The 19,202-nt window shown below is 47.5% G+C and overlaps 2 protein-coding genes and 1 long non-coding RNA gene across 7 annotated transcripts; 1 reads left to right on the top strand and 2 right to left on the bottom strand.

The window, feature by feature from the left end:
* Positions 1-4,511: 4,511 nt before the first annotated feature.
* ZNF688 (zinc finger protein 688) lies at positions 4,512-7,318 on the bottom strand. Of its 2 annotated transcripts, XM_012764221.3 has the most exons (3): positions 6,862-7,318; positions 6,432-6,545; positions 4,512-5,679 (listed from the first exon to the last, which is right to left on the bottom strand). In XM_012764221.3, exons 1-3 carry the CDS (start codon positions 7,055-7,057, stop codon positions 5,159-5,161), a joined length of 831 nt encoding a protein of 276 aa, XP_012619675.1. In that variant the 5' UTR covers positions 7,058-7,318; the 3' UTR covers positions 4,512-5,158. The 2 variants fall into 2 exon arrangements, with proteins under 2 accessions (XP_012619675.1, XP_012619676.1); XM_012764222.3 differs by lacking the exon at positions 6,432-6,545.
* Positions 7,319-7,538: 220 nt separating this feature from the next.
* On the top strand, positions 7,539-18,355 carry LOC105871079 (uncharacterized). 4 transcript variants are annotated; one of them, XR_012913534.1, is made up of 7 exons: positions 7,539-7,839; positions 8,072-8,189; positions 10,779-10,884; positions 16,289-16,422; positions 16,538-16,581; positions 16,755-16,843; positions 18,242-18,355. It is a non-coding gene; the product is annotated as an uncharacterized LOC105871079 (long non-coding RNA). The 4 variants fall into 4 exon arrangements; XR_012913535.1 differs by lacking the exon at positions 8,072-8,189; XR_012913537.1 differs by lacking the exon at positions 16,289-16,422.
* On the bottom strand, positions 12,214-16,368 carry ZNF785 (zinc finger protein 785). Its single transcript, XM_020281444.2, is given in 9 exon segments — positions 12,214-13,571; positions 13,574-14,218; positions 14,220-14,271; positions 14,307-14,378; positions 14,714-14,738; positions 15,670-15,699; positions 15,702-15,758; positions 15,912-16,038; positions 16,041-16,368. Coding segments are annotated over 9 exon segments (1,161 nt in total). The 5' UTR covers positions 16,116-16,368; the 3' UTR covers positions 12,214-13,493.
* Positions 18,356-19,202: the final 847 nt, after the last annotated feature.

Genomic DNA, 19,202 nt, shown 5'->3' with positions numbered 1-19,202 from the left:
GAAGAATATTTAGTGACGTCTCCTCCCACCTTATTCCTCTATTAACAGTTTCTTAACTATTCTTCCAGAGATAGTCTAGCCAACTATGGTATTTCCACACACGAGCTCTTTAACACAGGACCCTGTGCCTCAGAGTTCAGTTACTTAGAGTTCCCAGTCATTTTGCAGAAGAGAGAACCGAAGCCCATTCGTTACCCAAGGTCGGACAGCTGGTCAGTGAGTCCAGGTCTTCAGAGTCCAACACGCAAGCCTTTTCCACTGCCTCGCAGCGCCCCCTCCAGGCCTGTTCCAGAAAAGCAATGTGAACACTTCGAATTTGCTGACCCCTGCCGACCACGTGAAAGCGAACTCGATTTTTAATTTATTAAGTTATGATTTAAAAATTAAAAAAAAAAAAAGTTAGCCAGGCATGGCAGCTCAAGGCTGTAATCTTAGCACTGTGAGAGGCTGATGTGGGAGGATCGCCTGAGGCCGGGAGTTCGAGACCAGCCTAAGCAAGAGGGAGACCCCCATCTACACAAAAAAATAGAAAAATTAACCATGCGTGCGGTGCGCGCCTGTAGTCCTAGCTACCTGGGAGACTGTGGCAAGAGAATTGCTTGAGCCCAGGAATTTGAGGTTGCATGAGCTATGATGACACCACTGCACTCCAGCCCAGGTGACAGAGCAAGACCCTGTCTCTACAAAAAACACAAAAGCTAGCCTGATATTTGGGAGGCTGAGGCAGGAGGATCTCTTGAGCCCAGGAGTTTGAGGCTGCAGTGAGCTATGATGACACCACTAGACTCTACCGGGGGCAACAGAGCGATACCCTGTCTCAAGAAGTAAAAATAAGTTATGATTGTATAAAAAAATTTCCTGTGTTACTAGATGACAGGACTCTTTGTGTTAATGCTCCACTTTATGCTTCAGATTTCCCAATCCCAAGCTCTTGAAACCATACAAGAACTGCAGTCGATGCTGTGACATGACTAAAAAGATGAGTATTAGTTTACCTTGATGGATCACTTCCTAGGTAGTTTGACTCTGTTTTAAGTGCTCTGGCCTATTAACTCATTTAACCCACACAAAACTTCAGAGATAGATTCTCCTATGGATCAGGAAGCTAAGGCCCAGAGACGTTACCTTGCTCCGGGCCACACAGCTAGTAAGTTACCAGGATTCAAACCCAGGCAGTCTGACTCCAGAAGCCGTGGTGGAATGCCTCAAATTATTGAAGCCAAAATTTCAGCAATTAGAGAGAAGTGGGGTTTTCGGCCATGTTACCAAGATGGAGTTTTAACATGGGGTAGTACAAGAAGCAGAGATACAGGTGGTTAGAAGAGCTGCTTATGGCCATGTATGCAATTCCATTCCACACTGTCTTATAAATGTAGAGATAAAAAATTTAGATGATGGGATATGATAAGTATTGCAAAATAAATAAGAAGGTTATGTTTAGAGGTCATGTAATGGGGGGTGGTTATTCGGGTTATTCGGGTATTGAGGAGGTATGGGAAATATCCCAGGAAGGAGGGTGACAGAAGCATCACAAAAGGCCCCCTGTACCAGGTCTTACTGGAGGGCTGCTCTTGCTCATGCCCTTGATTTAAGCCCCTTGGAGAGTCCTTTTTAGTGCATTAAGGTGCTGGGCAGTCTTCGATAAAGAAGCCTGTTCATCCAGTGCTTCCCAAAGCCTGCTTAAAACATGGAATTAGCTCCAAGAGCTCCCTTCAACTCTAAATGCCATCACCCCAGAACTGGCTCCCCCATCATCCTCCTCACTCAGACAAAAACCCAGCTATCCTCCTAGGCTCCTCTGATGCCCTCAGCCAATGAACAGAACGGGCCCTGCCTGTTCAACTTCCGGCATTTACCTCTGCTCTTCTGCCACTCTTTCTCTACTTGCCCCACTGCAGTCCATTCTCACAGCAGCCAGAGTGGGTTTATTTTTTTTCGAACTCCTGACCTCGAGCAATCCGCCCGCCTCGGCCTCCCAGAGAGCTAGGATTACAGGCGTGAGCCACCGCACCCAGCCTATTTTTTTAATGCAAATCAGATCACCTTTACACTGCTTAAGGTAGTAAAGTTTACATGAGGTCCCTAGAGTGGTCAACTACTCTAAGTAGTAGACTACTCTGAATGGTGGTTGCTGGGGGCTGGGGAAAGGGAGGAATAGGTAGTTAGTGTTTCCTGGGTGCAGAATTTCAGTTGGGGAAAATAAAAAAATTCTGGGAGCTGGGTGCAGTGGCATGTACATGTAGTCCCAGCTACTTGGGGGGTTAAGGCAGGAGGATTCCTTCAGCTCAGGAGTACAAGGCTGCAGTGAGCTGCAGTTGAGCCTGTGAGTAGCTGCTGAGCTCTAGCCTGGACAATATGGCAAGACCCCATCACTAAAAATGAAAAAACTAAAAAAAAAGCTCTGGAGATGATTGATGGTTGCAGGACAATGTGAATATACTTAACACCACAGAACTGTATACTTAAAAATGGTTTAAATGGTAAATTTTACATTATATGTATTTTACCACAAAACAAAGACAAAAACAACCCAGTGGCTTCCCAATATATTGAGAATCCAATCCAAACTTCACATCATGACAAGCCAAAGCCTCTGTGGCCTGCCCCTCCACTCTCCAAGCCCGTCTGTCAGTCTTCACCCAAATGCAGCAGTCCAGCCAGTGTCCTTCCTGCACCTCACCCTGTACTCCTCCCTGGCTCAGAGCATCCCACCTGCTGTTCCCTATGTTTGGAAACACCTCTATCTGCTACGCTCCCCCGGCCCCAACCTCCCCAGCCTCTGAAACCTGCACTCCCCACTCCCACACCCCCCACCCCGTTTCTCCCTGGCCCCTTGTCATTTGGATCTCAGCTCAAATGTCTCCTCCTCACCATGGCCTAGCCTAAGCATCCATCTGCAATGTCTCAGCACATTGCTCTGTTTTAGCTCCTCTCTGATGCTTATTATTTGCAATTACAGGAGCTTGCTTTATTCATGCTCTGGTTTAGCCCTTGTCTCTCCCCACTAGAAGGTAAGCTCCAAGAGAGTTCCCATATCTGTTTTTCCTGCTATATCCTGGCACACAGAACAGCACCTAGAATACGGCACTAGTGCCGATCCAGGCAGCTCCATGCTTGACACACAGAGCCTGGTTCTCCTCTCTCCCTGCCAGTGCCTTCTCTCTCCAGCTCTTCATGTCTGAAACCTCTGGGGCTTACTTGCTCACAGCTTGCATTGTCAGTCACTGAGCCATGCAGATTCAACGGCAGAAGCCTCTCATGAGTACCCTTCCTCCTAATTCCAAGGTCACCACCCTGGGTCCCAGTTCTTGATGACCTCCACCTGGGAACAGATGCCCCATAGATCTCTAGTGTCTAGTCTCCTCCCACAGGTCACACTCCACACTGCTTTGCAAAAATATCTTCTGACAATACCTATCAAATAGCCCTGCTCATGCTCAAGAATTTTCTATGGCTCCTCAATGCCTACAGGATAAACCTCAAGCTCCTCTTCTGAGACCCATGGCACCAGATTTGATGCCCTTGTCTCAGCAGCATCTGTCTGCCATTCTTTTTTTTTTTTTTTTTTTTTGAGTCAGAGTCTCATTCTGTTGCCTGGGCTAGGTGGCGTCAGCCTAGCTCACAGCAACCTCAAACTCCTGGGCTCCAGCGATCCTCCTGCCTCAGCCTCCCGAGTAGCTGGGACTACAGGCATGCGCCACTGAGCCCGGCTAAATTTTTCTATATATTTTTAGTTGTCCAGCTAATTTCTTTCCATTTTTAGTAGACATGGGGTTTCACTCTTGCTCAGGCTGGTCTCAAACTCCTGAGCTCAAACGATCCCCCACCTCGGCCTTCTCCAAGCAGCGCTTCCTGCCATATCACCCACCAGGCCAGGTTAGGTGGCGTCTCTGTGCTTCCTCTGTCACAGGGCCAATCACTCGTTTCCCACATGGAATGTGAGACCTGAGTCAGCTGTGTCCACAGAGCTCAGCACAAAAACCCGCAGAGGTCCGCAAAACGTGATCATGATACCCTGCCTCCTGAGCAGGACTCTTTGCTCTTTCTAAAGCGTACAACGTTAACAGTAAGTCACTCTTCCACAAATGTTTATTGCAGATGGGGTTTGCTGAATGAATGAATAAATGAATGGGGTCAGCTTTCCTCATCTCAGAATTCTTATCACCTGGCACAGTCCCTTCAACAGAAGGCACTCAACACACAGTGACAATGCTGCCTGCGCTGAGTGAAGACGGGGTCTCCATTTCCCACTTGGACTCCCCGACCCAGGCTGGGATGGGTCCTGCATCCTGAGCTCCTCCTGTGTTTCTGCCCAGATCTGACTTCTCAGAGGAAGCGGTAGAGATATCTGGGCTTTGTGTCGGTTTCCAGCCTTGCAGCCATATAACAGGGAAACTTGGAGAGTGTCACTTCATCTCTGAGCTTCAGTTTACTTATCTGCAAAACATGGTAATTGACAGCCACATCCTGCCTCCTGACCCTCTAAAGTGTACGGTGACAACAATAAGTCATTCTTTCAACAAATGTTTATTGCACATTTACTATGTCATACATATTATCTTGTTAAAATTTCAGTCTTCACAGTAACCCTTTGAGGTAGATATTATTAATCCTCATTTTACAGATGAGGGAACTGAGGCTCAGGGAGGGCATGCGACCCACCAGCTGTGCCTGGAGACCAGCTGCAGAGACTAGACTTTGCCGTGTGCCTCTGTACTCTTCCCACCCACCCCATACACCATGGGCTGCCTGCTGGTGACAGTAGCCAGGGCTTGACCACATCCTCCATCTGGGCCCCCTCCCCAAGCCTTAGTCCCCCAGCATTTGCCTCTGAAGTAGATTAGGGAGAAATGGATGTTTCCTGAGTCGATGGAAAGATCTCTGTTGCACCTGCTACTGAGATAACACTTGAGAAAAGTCCAGTGTCTCACTCTCTTCATTTTTTTTTACAAAAGACTGGGGAGAGGGCAGCAAGTTTAATCTATTGGAATCTTTACAGGCACTTCTCTTTTTACAAGTTGGAAACTTGAGGGATCCTTGCGGAAAGCTCAAGGGAAGCATTTCAGTCCCCAGGTCCCTGACTCAGGAGCCTACCTGAGGGCTCAGTCAGTCCGTCCTTAGCGCCAAGGTCAGGCTCAACTCCAGCGCGTTGAGACGCTCAGCCGCACTCCTCAAAGATGTCCGGGTAGTGCCGGAACAGCACAGGTGGGTCCCGGTCACCTCGGACTGGGGCCCGAGGCACAGCCCGGATCCCAGGCCTCCGGCCCCGCCGCCCCCCAGAGCAGGAGCGGTGGATCCATTGGTGCGCTTCCACAGCGAACTTCCTCTTGAAGCGCATGCCGCACTCGGGACAGGGGAAGGGTCGCTCACCGGAGTGCATGCGCCGGTGACTGACCAGCAGCGAGGGGTAGGTGAAGCGGCGGCCGCAGTCTGCACACACGTGTCGCCGCTGGCTGGCCTGGGTATCCATGCTAGGCATGGAGACAGTGGGCTGCGCGCCTCCGATCTGGTCCCAGGCAGCTTTTGTGGGTGGCTGTGCTCTTGCCGAAGCCCCGCTGACAGAACACTCAGGGTTGTGTTTAACCTGCTCCTCAGGCTGCTCCTTTCCCGGGGTCTTTCTAGGTCCTTCAGCTCTTGGCCCTTCCTTGGGTTCCTTTTCCTTCTTGTTTGGGGTGTCTCCTGGGAAACAGGAATTAAGTTACATTTTAAAATACTTTTGCACAGACTGTCTCAGGTTATGGGGTGCTTTTTACTTAAGGTAGTGCCAGAAAAGTCCTGCCCAGTGTTTAACACCCAGACTCTGGAGGAAGGTGAACAGCATTCAAATCTCTTAAGTGTGACTTAGCTGGGCCTTGGTTCCTTATGTGTCCAATGGGAATAATAATGGTTATCTGACTTCACAGGGTCGTTGGGAGGATTAGCAGAGTAGATGTATATTAAGCACTGAGTAAATTCTCAGTAAGCAGTAGCTATTAGTAGTGTAGCTTCTCCACTGTTTGTAGGGTACGACTGCTTTACAGATGAGGAGACAGTTGCTCAAGATCACTCCCGCAGAGGGTGGTGAGGGGAGGACAGCCAAACTGTCAATCACTGCGCATTTTCTCTGGTAGGACTTTGCCTGGCTGGAGGATTGTGAAAGGCAGAGCTGAAAGCACTTCCACTCGTAGGGGGGTTAGTTCTTCCTGAAAGAGGGAGAATGAGAGGGACCTAGAGACCTAAGGATCTCCCACTCTGGTCTCAATTTGACTACTGTCCCACGTTTTGAAAACTTTGAAACAGGTCTGCCTTCTTTACTCCTCTAGTATCCAACACAGGTTGGCTCTTTGATTTCTTTAAGGATGCTGATGCTGGAAGTGAGGGCCTCAAAGAAAACTTTGGTAGACAGGAAGCCGTGAGAACCCAGTGGGGGAAGACCTGGGGCAATCCCTCACCTCTCCGAGCTCCTCCCAGGCTCTCCCCCTCCTCAGGATCCTGGGCGGCGGGGCTCCAAGCCTCGCTCTCCTGTTCCATCCAAGAGATGAGGGCTGGTTTGGGGCCCGGGAATCCTGGGAGAGAACAGGGATCACAGTGCTGGCCTGAGAGGCTATCCTGGGAAGATGGCATCCCCCTGCCTGGGTGAGGGCACCTCCTCAGAATTCATACTCAGTCCGGACCCGGTGCAGTGCTCCTGCCTGAATGAAGCGGATGTGGGATGAAAACACTCCCAAGGGGGTACCTGAAGCCTTGGGAATGGCAGGTGGCGGTTGCTGTTCGTGGAATAGTGCGGGATTAGGGCTCACAATCCTCTCGGTCCTTCACTCTCTATCAGCTCCCCTGTGAACCCCGGTAAAGGAGGACAGGGGTTCTGACCCGGGGCCTCACCGAGTGCGCCCAGGTGGCCGTAGGTCTCCCGCATCACGTCCCGGTAAAGGGCCCTCTGCGCGGGCCGCAGACACCCCCACTCCTCCGGAGAGAAGTACACGGCCACGTCCGCGAATCTCACGGCCCCAGGCTTCCTGCAACCAGGCCCGGTCTCCCCGGGTCTCGGCGCCAGAAGTGGGGCTGGGGGTGGCGCCATGGGACCTTCCAGCCGCGAGCAGCGGCCGCCTGGTCCCTGGGACCACCGCCTCCCCGCTCCCGGCCTCAGCTTTCGTCGTCCACAGGAAGGGTTGCCAGGCCCGGGCCCCGCCCAGCCTTGGCGTCCGAATGCAGTCGAGGGAACCGAAGTAGCAGGGACGAGCAGCTAGGGATTCGGGGATTCTGATAGGGACAAACGAAACTCCTTAGTGTTTATTCACTTCATGGCCGCTTGGACATAGACACCCGGGTTAAGGGACCCGGAAGGTGCCTTCAGAAAATATGGCGACAACCTGGCTTCATTGTCACTGGTTGCTTGTAAGAGCGCCACTACTTGGGCATATCAAATATGGCGCTCTCTGGCTTCTCTGGCCTCATTGTCCCACTTGCCCCTAAACACAATGGCCGCGTCGGGCGCTTTCTTTAGTGGGGGATGCGGACCGTCTGGGAAGTGGAAGACGGAGTCTCTTGCCTTTAAGAAAGATGGACGGGCCGCAGCTTCAAGTACCTCTCTTTGGCCGCGAGACATAGCGGCCTATGATTGGACTCAACCGCAGGAAAACGCTGGTCGTGATTGGTCCCCGACTGGCGGGGCATTTGAAGTGGCCGGTGAACCTGAATCCTCTGTTGACAGACTGGAACGCGACGAGGGCCTCGGGCTCTAGGGTGCCTCGGATTGTGTCCCCGCTAGTCTCCCACCGTTTCTACCGACGACGAGATCTGGAATCTGGTCCCCATCCCTTGCGAGAAGACGCACACAACCTGGCAAACCCGGGAGACGAGGTAGGAACCAGGTGCGTGTTTACAGTTAGGAGCGTAGCTGTGGCCCACCCTGCCCCTGGCATCCGCGGCTCCGCTCGCTCAGTCTCTGGACCTGAGCTGCAAGGCTAAGGAACGTGCTTAGTGAGGATAGATTCAGAATGGGGAAATTTTAAATCACGTTGTAATTTTTGCCAAACTAATGTACATAGGTTTGTTTGTTTGTTTGTTTATTTGTTTGATTTTTTTGAATCAGAGTCTCACTCTTTTGCCGGGGCTAGAGTGCTGTGGCGTCAGCCTAGCTCACAGCAACCTCAAACTCCTGGGCTCTAGTGATCCTGCTGCCTCAGCCTCCCGAGTAGCTTGGACTACAGGCATGCACCACCATGCCTGGCTAATTTTTTCTATATATTTTTAGTTGTCCAGCTAATTTCTTTCTATTTTTGGTAGAGATGGGGGTCTCGCTCTTGCTCAGGCTGGTCTCGAACTCCTGAACTCAAGTGATCCTCTCACATCAGCCTCCTAGAGTGCTAGGATTACAGGTGTGAGCCACTGCACCCAGCCTTTATTTTATTTTTTAATTTTAATTTTTTTAATAGACAGTCTTGCTGTTGCCCAGGCTGGAGTGCAGTGTGGCATAATCTTAGCTCATGGCAGCCTCCAACTCCTGGGCTCAACCAATCCTCCCACCTCAGCATCCCAAGAAGCTGGGCCTACAGGGATATGCCACCATGCTTGGCTAATTTTTGTATTCTTTGTAAAGATGGGGTCTTGCTATTGTGCAGGCTAGTCTTGAACTTAAGTGGCGTTAAGTGATCCTCCTGCCTCAGCCTTCCAAAGTGCTAGGATTATAGGTGTGAGCCTATAGGTCCAGCCCATTTCTGCTTTAAGTTGTTTCAAAGTACCAAGGATAGCATCAATTGTTAAATCCTAATTTTTTTCCCTGGGAAAGCTCCCTCCTGGAGCCCTCAGACCCCTCTCCAAACTGGACTGGGCCTTGGCTGTCTTCCAGGGTCCCCGCTTCCTGTTGTCCTGGGTTGTATCCTCCGCTTCCTAGATTCAACATCTTCCTCTTTACTTTTTAGTCAAGATGGATCATCTTAATAGCTGGTAGCATTGGGCTATATGTATCATATGCCTTCATCCCCACATTTGGAATATTCCTGCAATCATGCAGGACACCAGAACACTGTTTGCTATGGGGCTGGTGGCTGGAGAGAACAAACAAGGCCTGCCAGGTCTCTGCTGTCAGCCTGGTCCTGGGGCCACTCCTTGCTTGGCTCTCCTGACTGCCATAGCACAGGCCAAGCCTCCCCTTTTTGCTCAATAATGTTACTCATTGTTAATAACGCTAGCGCCTTTTCAGTTAAGATTTCTTTATATTTTCTGGCCTACTCTTGCTGTTTTCACCAAGAATACTTTCTGGCTTTTAGTCTGATTTCTGCTGATCTTACCTCTTAACAACTATATACTTATTGTATAACTTTGAGTCCTGGAAGTGCCTTACTGCCCTCACTGTGGTAAATAATGCAGAAATAGGGTAAGGAAATATATACCCTCAGAAATAAGTCCCTTTCTATTTTTTAAAAAATTTTGAAACATTTTATTGATACATATTTGTACATATTTATGGGGTACATATGACATTTTGTTACATGCATAGTATATGCATAGAATGTGTAATGATCAAGTCAGGGTCTTAAGGGTATCCATCACTTCAAATATTTTCTTGTGTTGGAAACATTTCAAATCCTCTCTTCTAGCTATCTCGTAAGTATGCAAAATGTTAACTACACTCACCCAATTCTTCTGTCAAACTTTAGAACTTATTCCTTCCATCTAACTGTATGTTTGTACCCATTAACCAACTTCTCTTCATTCCCTCCCCCTCTCCCACAACACTCTTCTTAGTCTCTGGTATCTATAATCCTACTCCACCTCCATGAAATAAATTTTAGCTCCCTGAGTGAGGACATGTGATATTTGTCTTTCTGTGTCTGGCTTAGTTCACTTAACAAGATGACCTCCATTTCCATCCATGTTGCTACAGACATGATTTCACTGTTTTTTTTTATGGCTGAATAGCATTCCATTGTGTATAAATACAACATTTTCTTTATCCATTTGTCCACTGATAAACACTTAGGTTGATTCCATATCCTTGTTATTGTGAATGGCACTGCAATAACGTGGGGCTGCAGATATCTTTTTGATATACTGGTTTCTTCTTTGCATAAATACCCAGTACTGGAATTCCTGGATACTATGGTAGTTCTATTTTCAGTTTTTTGAAAAATCTCCATACTGTTCTCCATAGTGGCTGTGCTAATTTACATTTCCACCAACAGTATATGAGTTCTCTTTTCTCCAAATCCTTGACAGCATCTGTTATTTTTTTGGATTTTTAATCACAGCCATTCTAACTGGAGTAAAATGGTTATCTCATGTGGTTTTTTATTTTTTATTTTTTTGAGACAGAGTCTCACTCTGTTGCCCAGACTAGAGTGCCATGGCATCAGCCTAGTTCACAGCAACCTCAAACTCCCAGGCTCAAGCGATCCTTCTGCCTCAGCATCCCAAGTAGCTGGGACTACAGGGTATGCACCACTGTGCCCAGCTAATTTTTTCTCTATGTATTTTTAATTGGCCAATTAATTTCTTTCTATTTTTAGTAGAGACGAGGTCTCACTGTTGCTCAGGCTGGTTTCAAACTCCTGACCTTGAACAATCCTCTCGCCTGGGCCTCCCAGAGAGCTAGGATTACAGGCGTGAGCCACCGCGCCTGGCCTCTCATGTGGTTTTGATTTGTATTCTCTGATGATTAGCGATATTGAGCATTTTTTCAGGTACCTGTTGGCCATATGTGGGTCTTCTTTTGATTCTCCTTTTAAATAGAGTATTAACTATAAATAAAATACTATAAAGCATTTCATCTGAACCAAAAAATACTTTTGTTCCTTCAGGTACTATGTTCTAAATCACTTCTCTGGATTAAGGATGGAGAAGACTTAAGAAGATGGAGCTAAACAATAAATTTGGTTAACTAATCAGATTGAAACAAACTTTCAAGTAAGACTAAAACTGTTCCATCATAAATGGCTGATATCATGTTGTTTTTCCTGCCATTCATTATAAAAATACACAGATGCTTTGCTTTCAAATTGTTTTATTGCCCATCAAATTGTAAATGTTTGTTCAAGACTCTTGATCGGGCCAGGTGCAGTGGCTCATGCCTGTAATCCTAGCACTCTGGGAGGCTGAGGCTGGAGGATCGCTTGAGCTCAGGAGTTCGAGACCAGCCTGAGCAAGAGTGAGTCCCTGTCTCTATTAAAAATAGAAAAAACTAGCTAGGCAACTAAAAATAGAAAAAATTAGCCAACAAAAAATTAGCGAGGCATGGTGGTGTGTGCCTGTAGTCCCAGCTACCAAGGAGGCTGAGGCAGGAGGATCAATTGAGCCCAGGAGTTTGAGGTTGCAGTGAGCTATAATGAGGCCAGTGGGCGGCAGAGTGAGACTCTGTCTTGAAACGAAATGAAAAGGAAAAGAAAAGAAAGAATAAAATGGATACAGGGATGGATAGTTGGGTTACCATGTAAAAAGCATGGCAATAGAAAAATGTTAATCACTTAGGTGATGAGTGTATGAGTCTTTACTGTAAAATTCTTTCAATTCTTGAATGTTTGGAATTTTTTTTTTTTTGAGACAGAGTCTCACTTTGTTACCCAGGCTAGAGTGAGTGCCATGGCATCAGCCTAGCTCACAGCAACCTCAAACTCCTGGGCTCAAGCGATTCTGCTGCCTCAGCCTCCCGAGTAGCTGGGACTACAGGCATGTGCCACCATGCCCGGCTAATTTTTTCTATATATATTAGTTGGCCAATTAATTTCTTTCTGTTTATAGTAGAGACAGGGTCTCGCTCTTGCTCAGGCTGGTTTTGAACTCCTGACCTTGAGCAATCCGCCCGCCTCGGCCTCCCAGAGAGCTAGGATTACAGGCGTGAGCCACAGCGCCCGGCCGAAAGACAGATTTTTCTTATAAAAGGAGTCCTTAGGCCAGGTGCGGTGGCTCACGCCTGTAATCCTAGCACTCTGGGAGGCTGAGATGGGCGGATTGCTCCAGGTCAGGAGTTCGAAACCAGCCTGAGCAAGAGCAAGACCCCGTCTCTACTATAAAGAGAAAGAAATTAATTCGCCAACTAATATATATAGAAAAAATTAGCTGGGCATGGTGGCGCATGGCTGTAGTCCCAACTACTCGGGAGGCTGAGGCAGGAGGATCGCTTGAGCCCAGGAGTTTGAGGTTGCTGTGAGCTAGGCTGATTCCACGGCACTCACTCCAGCCTGGTCAACAAGCGAGACTCTGTCTCAAAAAAAAAAAAAAAAAATATTGAGGGAGGGAAGATCAGTCATTTGCTCTTCAAACTATAAAGACATGCTAGGTGCCTTTACATGTGTCACATATTATCTCTGACAACCCTGTGAAGTCACCATTAGTCTTATTTTTTAAATGAAACAATTAAGGCTCAGAAATGTTGAATCATATGCTAAAAGCCACATAGTTAGTGGGGACTGAGCTAAGCCTGGAATCTGCCAGGTCTGCCAGTTCAGGAGGGGCTATGTGGTGAAGTAAAAATAACACCCAGTTCCCATTAATAATCATCTTTGGAACCCAGGGATTCAGAGAAGCAGTCTTTTGGTTAAAAGAGATATTTGAGATATCACTCAGCACCAGTCCTGGCATGCAGACATGCTTAGTTCCACCCACCTCTTTGTTTATTAACAATAATGGATCTAATAGATCTAAATGAGCCAGAAAGACCTTCCTTAACTGTTGCTATTTACAGTAAGAATTAGACTGGAAAGACCATGCCTTGATTTCAACTCTAATAAAAAGTAATTTATTCTTTCTTTAAAAAAAAAAAAAGAAGTCTCTAGCATTGTAATTTCAGCTGCTATACGCCCAAGAATACATCTTTATTCAAAACTAGAGAACAAGCAAATATCTGAGAGGAAGAAAACGCTACAATCACTAATTCATACAGTGAAGGGATGGACCAATTCTAAAGTTCATTAGGTTTGTTATTTTGTATACCATGTACAGAGTGAAAGTGAAGCAGGACATTTCCCCACCTGAAGCCATTGTCTATGGCCACCTCTAGACCAAAAAATGCCAACAATGGCTTGACATCACATGTGTCTCCTTGCCCGATGTTTCACCTGCAATGGATAACAGACAGAATCCTGGGATGAGCTTCCTCCCATGGGGACAGGCCCATGGTGTGCCCTATATTCTGAGGGATCCAGAGTCAGTGCAGGCTTCTTTAATATGCACTTGCATCTGGGGTACCCCATCTTGGAGAAGCAGGAGAGACACTGGCCAAAAAGGACAGTGCTCTAAGGGAGAGAATACTCCAGAAGGAAGAGCCAGCTAGGCAAATGGTTTTCAGTGAAATAACCCCAAGTGGGGCATAAAACAAGGGGCTCTGGGAGCAGGAGCCTCAGAAAATGGGATCAGCCCTCAGGCAGCTTTTCAGATGCCTGCCTCCTCCTGCCCACAGACCTTCTCTGTGCCTATGACCTCTGCTTTTTTCCTAACACAGAACTTCCTCTCCTTATCCCCCACATGCATAAACTTTGCCTTTTCCTTACTAAACTCTGATCAGCTTGGGTGAGCTCCAATCACCCACATTCTTGAAATATATCTGGAAAGTACTGGAAATGAACTGGGGGATCCTGGCCTCCCAAAACTGGGATTGGCTTTCTGAAAACCCTCCTGCAGCCTGCTGCCAACTCAGCCTCTTGCTACCAGAGCGGTGGATCCACTGATGGGCTTCCAGGGCATACTTACGCTTGAAGCCTTTCCCACATTCAGGGCAAGGGAAGGGCCGGCTGTCCGAGTGAATGTGCCGGTGACTGATGAGGAGAGAAGAGTAGGTAAAGCGGAGGCCACAGTCAGGGCAGGGGTAGGGCCTCTCACCTGTCTGTGCACACCTGTGGATGGCCAGCAGGGAGGTGTAGGCGAAATGGAGGCCGCAGTTGGGACAGCTGCAGGGCTTCTCACCTGTGTGCTTGCGCTGGTGAAGGACCAGCAGGTAGGGGTAAGTAAAGTGACTCTTGCACTCTGGGCATAGGTAGGGCTTCTCCCCAGTGTGAGCCTGCCTGTGGATGGCCTGGGAACCCCTCTGGCAGAAGTGGCACCCACAGTGGGGACAGGGGTAGGGCTTTTCACCTGTGTGGATGAACTGATGCTAGAGCAGGTACTTGTGCTGGGAGAAACAGGCCTGGCACTGGTCACAGGGAAAGGGCCAGTGCCCACAGTGGACCCGCTGGTGGCTGGCCAGGAGGGAAGGGTAGCAGAAGTTGCAGCCACAGTCTGGGCAAAAGTAGGGTGGTCTGGGGGTTAAGAGTGTCCTTGAGCCAAGATTTGATGAGACTTTGCCTTGGGTTCCTGCAAGCTCTGGCCAGGCAGCTTTGAGACTGGAGACAGGTGGCATGTTGGCTGGCAACCAATCCTTGAGAGACATTTCTTCAAGTTCCACTTTTTGTTTTGCACTCTTGTTCTGCCTTTTTTTTTGGAGACAGAGTCTCGCTTTGTTGCCCAGGCTAGAGTGAGTACCGTGGTGTCAGCCTAGCTCACAGCAACCTCAAACTCCTGGGCTCAAGCAATCCTGCTACCTCAGCCTCCCGAGTAGCTGGGACTACATGCGTGCGCCACCATGCCCAGCTAACTTTTTCTATATATATTAGTTGGCCAATTAATTTATTTCTATTTATAGTAGAGACAGAGTCTCGCTCTTGCTCAGGCTGGTTTCGAACTCCTGACCTCGAGCAATCTGCCCGCCTCGGCCTCCCAGAGTGCTAGGATTACAGGTATGAGCCACACTCCCGGCCTGTTCTGCCTTTCTTTCTCCTCATTCCCATCCCCGAATCCCGAGACAGGGAAAAAGATAAAACCTGAAACTTAGCAGTGTGTTCCAAACTATGTCCTGCCTTGGAAGACAGCATGAATGGCTGAGAATGAGGTCCCCTGGGAACACAGGCCTCATTAAGCCCTGAAAGCTAACCTGGAGTAAAAGCAAATTCCACCATCTGGAGGTTAACACAGGAAGGCCTGAACAATGGAGATAACAGAAGAGGAGTTAACAATATTGAGCACCTAGTTAAGTCAGATATTGAGAACAGTGATGGTCCCAGCCCTCATGGAGCTTATAGTCCTGAACTTGCGTGGGATCTTTTTTGCAAAAGAGCCATTAAATGACCTTTGATGCCATTCAAGGCCATCACCAAAACGTCTATGCTTGGACTGCACACTAGGTTCCATGGGAAGACTTCCAGGAACATTTATTATGACATGGCTGCAGGAAAAACATTTTGTCTTCATTTTAAAATCTGATGAATGACATTATCTACTCTATACTGTGATCCACATAATTAGATTCCAAGAGAAAGATTTGTCTTCATTTTATCACAAGAAAAATCAAATTACATATATTTTCTCTTTCCCCTTTACTTCCTGGGAAGCTCAAGCTCTATTTTGTGTTCAACTGAGTTTTTCCAGGATGATTAATTGCCTCTATAGGTCCAAATTTTGCTGTTCTCTTGGGCTATTTTGCAATGAGATAAGGTGCAGGGAGCCACGATGGGACTCTGGAGGGGTCAGTGAGTTGTGGGTTGGGGGTAGAGGTTTCTCCAAGGCCATATACTAGGGGTTTTGTTGTTGTTTGTTTGTTTGGCGCAGAAACAACCGGTACTATTTATTTGGATGTCTGTGCTGTGGTGGGTACAAACTATATTCTCTGCTCTGTGGGACATACTAGGGTTTCAAATGAAGTACATGCTACCTTTCCCGTGCAGCTCTCACCCGCTGGATCCTGGGCTTCGGGCTCCACACCTTTACCTTTCCTTCCACCCAAGAGACAAAAGTGGGTTTGGGGCCTGAAAAGCCTGCGAAGGAGAAACACTGGGCTCGGCTGAAAATACAGGAGGGGAGGACGAGGCTGCTTCCCCAGTGCCAGTGCCCCACTTCCAGCCCACCCGCTCCTGGGGACAGCAATTCCGAATATCACTGGGGGTCCTGGCCGGATTGCGGGGCCTCACCGAGCGCGCCCAGGTGGCCGTAGGTCTCCCGCATCACGTCCCGGTACAGGGCCCTCTGCGCGGGCCGCAGACACCCCCACTCCTCCGGAGAGAAGTACACGGCCACGTCCGCGAAGCTCACGGCCCCCCCTGCCTTCTTTCCCGCGTCCACTGGGACCGGGCCTCCCCGAGCACAGCCTCCGGGAGCGGAGCCAGGGGCCCCATAGGAAACCTCCTAAGTGCTTGGCAAAGAGAGGCTTCCAGGATACGTGGAAACGCTGTAGCTTTCCTGTCTTTCCTCAGAAAAGACCGCCGGGTCCATATCGCTGCCCTCAACCGAGATGACGCCTTTCTGGCGTCAACATCCCTTGCTTTTCCTCTCCGCCCTTGCGCACCAGGGAGCAGACCGGACCAGAAGGAAGGTTGGACCCACAACACAGCCGATAGACGACATGAGTTGATTGGGCCGCACTAATGAGGGCTGTGATTGGCCTTTCCGGGGCGGCTGGTTTGAAAGGCTGAGGGTGAAAAGGTAACTGGTGTGAACGTAGTTTGAGGGGCCTTGATGACTCCTGACTCGCTTTTCCCGGACCGCAACCTAGGAGAGAGGTTCTAACCGGTTGACTCTACCCCCTCCTGCTACTTAGGTGGGACCTCTCCCAGGCAGATTCGGATGTCCCAGGACTTCGAGGTGAGTAAAAGCTGAAGGGCAAAGACTGAGGCGGATTCTGGAGGAGAGGGAGTGAGGGACGGCCCATCCCAACTCTGTGCCCTCTGCACTCAGGGCAGGGCTAGCCTGGAGTGGCCGCTACCCAGCATTTGCTTTGGTCTTGGCCCGGAGGTCACAGATATCTTCCCTTTTAGAAATGCAGAAGGCCGGTGACTGCCTGTGGGATTCAAAGTCATCTGCTCCCGAGGTTCACTTAAGTGCCTAGTGTGGGGCCCTGCACAAAGTAAGTACTTAATAAATGTGAGTTTATAGTTATTATTGTAATTATTACCATCTGTGTCCTGTCTCTACCAGAAAACCTGTATTCGAATTACAGCTGTTAAATGAATAATAAAACTGGGAAATAAATCACATCATCTCTTAAGACTGTACTTCAAACCTTTCCAACCAAGTATTCATAGAAGCAGTGGAGGAAAGTTCTAGATGTACAACAAAAAGCTGCCTATCCCCACAGTAAAACCACTTTGAAGACATAGCTTTAAAGTTAACATGAATTTATATTCTATTGCATAATATAACCAAATTCAAAAGAATATAGTCAAAAGTAAGTTTCTTGAATATTGGACTCATACACTACTGGTAGAGTATGGAGTATGAGTAACCGCTTTGGAAAACTGACAGTAATTAATAAAGCTGGAATATATGCATACCCTGTGACCCAGCTATTCCATCCCTGTGTATATACTCAACAGAAATGCATACATATATGTTTCCTATGAAGACATGTATTCATGGTAGGGCGTGGTGGCTCACGCCTGTAATCCTAGCACTCTGGGAGGCCGAGGAGGGCGGATTGCTCAAGGTCAGGAGTTTGAAACCAGCCTGAGCAAGAGCGAGACCCCATCTCTACTATAAATAGAAAGAAATTAATTGGCCAACTAAAAATATGTAGAAAAAATTAGCCAGGCATGGTGGCGCATGCCTGTAGTCCCAGCTACTCGGGTGGCTGAGGCAGAAGGATCACTTGAGCCCAGGAGTTTAAGGTTGCTGTGAGCTAGGCTGACGCCATGGCACTCACTCTAGCTTGGGCAACAAGTAGAGACTCTGTCTCAAAAAAAAAAAAAAAAGACCAAGTATAGTTCCAAAACTGACTGTGTTTCCTTGAGAACTAGTACACAAGCTGCCCACTCAGACATGCCCTGGCAAAGAGAGTCCAACAATGTCTGTTATAAGAAATATGGCAAGTTCCTTACAAACACTACGTATAGCATCTGTATCATCTGGTAATCTTTTTGCTCTGCAGTATGGAATGAATAAAAGGATGTGGAGGTAAAAAGAGAGACAAAAACTGGAACCAAGAAGGCCCAATATTGCCTAGGGGAAAAAAGTTAATATAGGTTTTGTAATTGACATTATTTTCTCATATGCTTTTTTTAAAAGGACTAAAGGAATATGCAAAGAACAAACCACGATAGACAAGGAAGGTGAAACTTGAACACTGAAATGGGAAATAGTTATTTTGAATCATGATACCGAAAATCAATTACAGATAGTCCCGACTTATGTTGGTTTGATTTACAATTTTTTGATTTTATGATGGTGCAAAAGTGATGTGTGTTCAGTAGAAATCGTATTTCCTTTTTTTGTTTTGCTTTAAAAGTTTTACTTTAATTAATTGCAGAAACAGAAGAAATAACAAAGTAACATGAATGGGAAAGTGCAAGAGAAGAAAGGCAGTATCCTGGATATTGTGAATATAATATTGTGGATACTCTGAACTTCATTAAATTTCTCCAGAGAGTTTTGATGTTTTCATTTAGGAGCAATCAGGTTGGGCTCACACTACAAACTTGATCTTTTTGTTAGCAGTACATATCTCAGTTCAAGATATCCATCTCTATCATCTCTACAGTTGGCTGCATTTGCAGATTCAATGAACTTCAGTGTTCATCTCCTTTAGTGTCCTTTTAGTGTTCTCTTTGATCACTTCCTTCTAATGCTTCCTCTTCTCTGTGCCTTGTCCCCACAGGGAGACACTGTATTTCAAATAATAGATTTTGATCTTTTCCTGGATTAGCGATATGCAATATGATACTCTCTCATGATACTGGGCAGTGGCAGGAAGCTGTACTCTATTGTACAATTGGGATATACCCTATTGGAAGTCGAGTAGCATCTGTGTGGCATAACTAACAAATGTTTTATATAATATTAAAATGAAATGTCTTCTAAATTATAATAGTTGGAATCAAGGCCCAAAATTCTAAGTACTTTACATTTTAGATTAAAAATAGAGAAGCAGGCCGGGCATGGTGGCTCACGCCTGTAATCCTAGCACTTTGGGAGGCCGAGGCGGGCGGATTGCTCAAGGTCAGGAGTTCGAAACCAGCCTGAGCGAGACCCCGTCTCTACCAAAAATAGAAAGAAATTAATTGACCAACTAAAAATATATATACAAAAAATTAGCCGGGCATGGTGGTGCATGCCTGTAGTCCCAGCTACTCGGGAGGCTGAGGCAGTAGGATCACTGAGCCCCAGAGATTGAGGTTGCTGTGAGCCAGGCTGACGCCACGGCACTCACTCTAGCCTGGGCAACAAAGTGAGACTCTGTCTCAAAAAAAAAAAAAAAAAAAATAGAGAAG

Source organism: Microcebus murinus, chromosome 19 (assembly GCF_040939455.1).
Source record: "Microcebus murinus isolate Inina chromosome 19, M.murinus_Inina_mat1.0, whole genome shotgun sequence".
NCBI classification, from domain to species: Eukaryota; Metazoa; Chordata; class Mammalia; order Primates; family Cheirogaleidae; genus Microcebus; species Microcebus murinus.
Note: the sequence above shows the minus strand (reverse complement) of the source record. Positions and strands in the feature narration are given on the sequence as shown.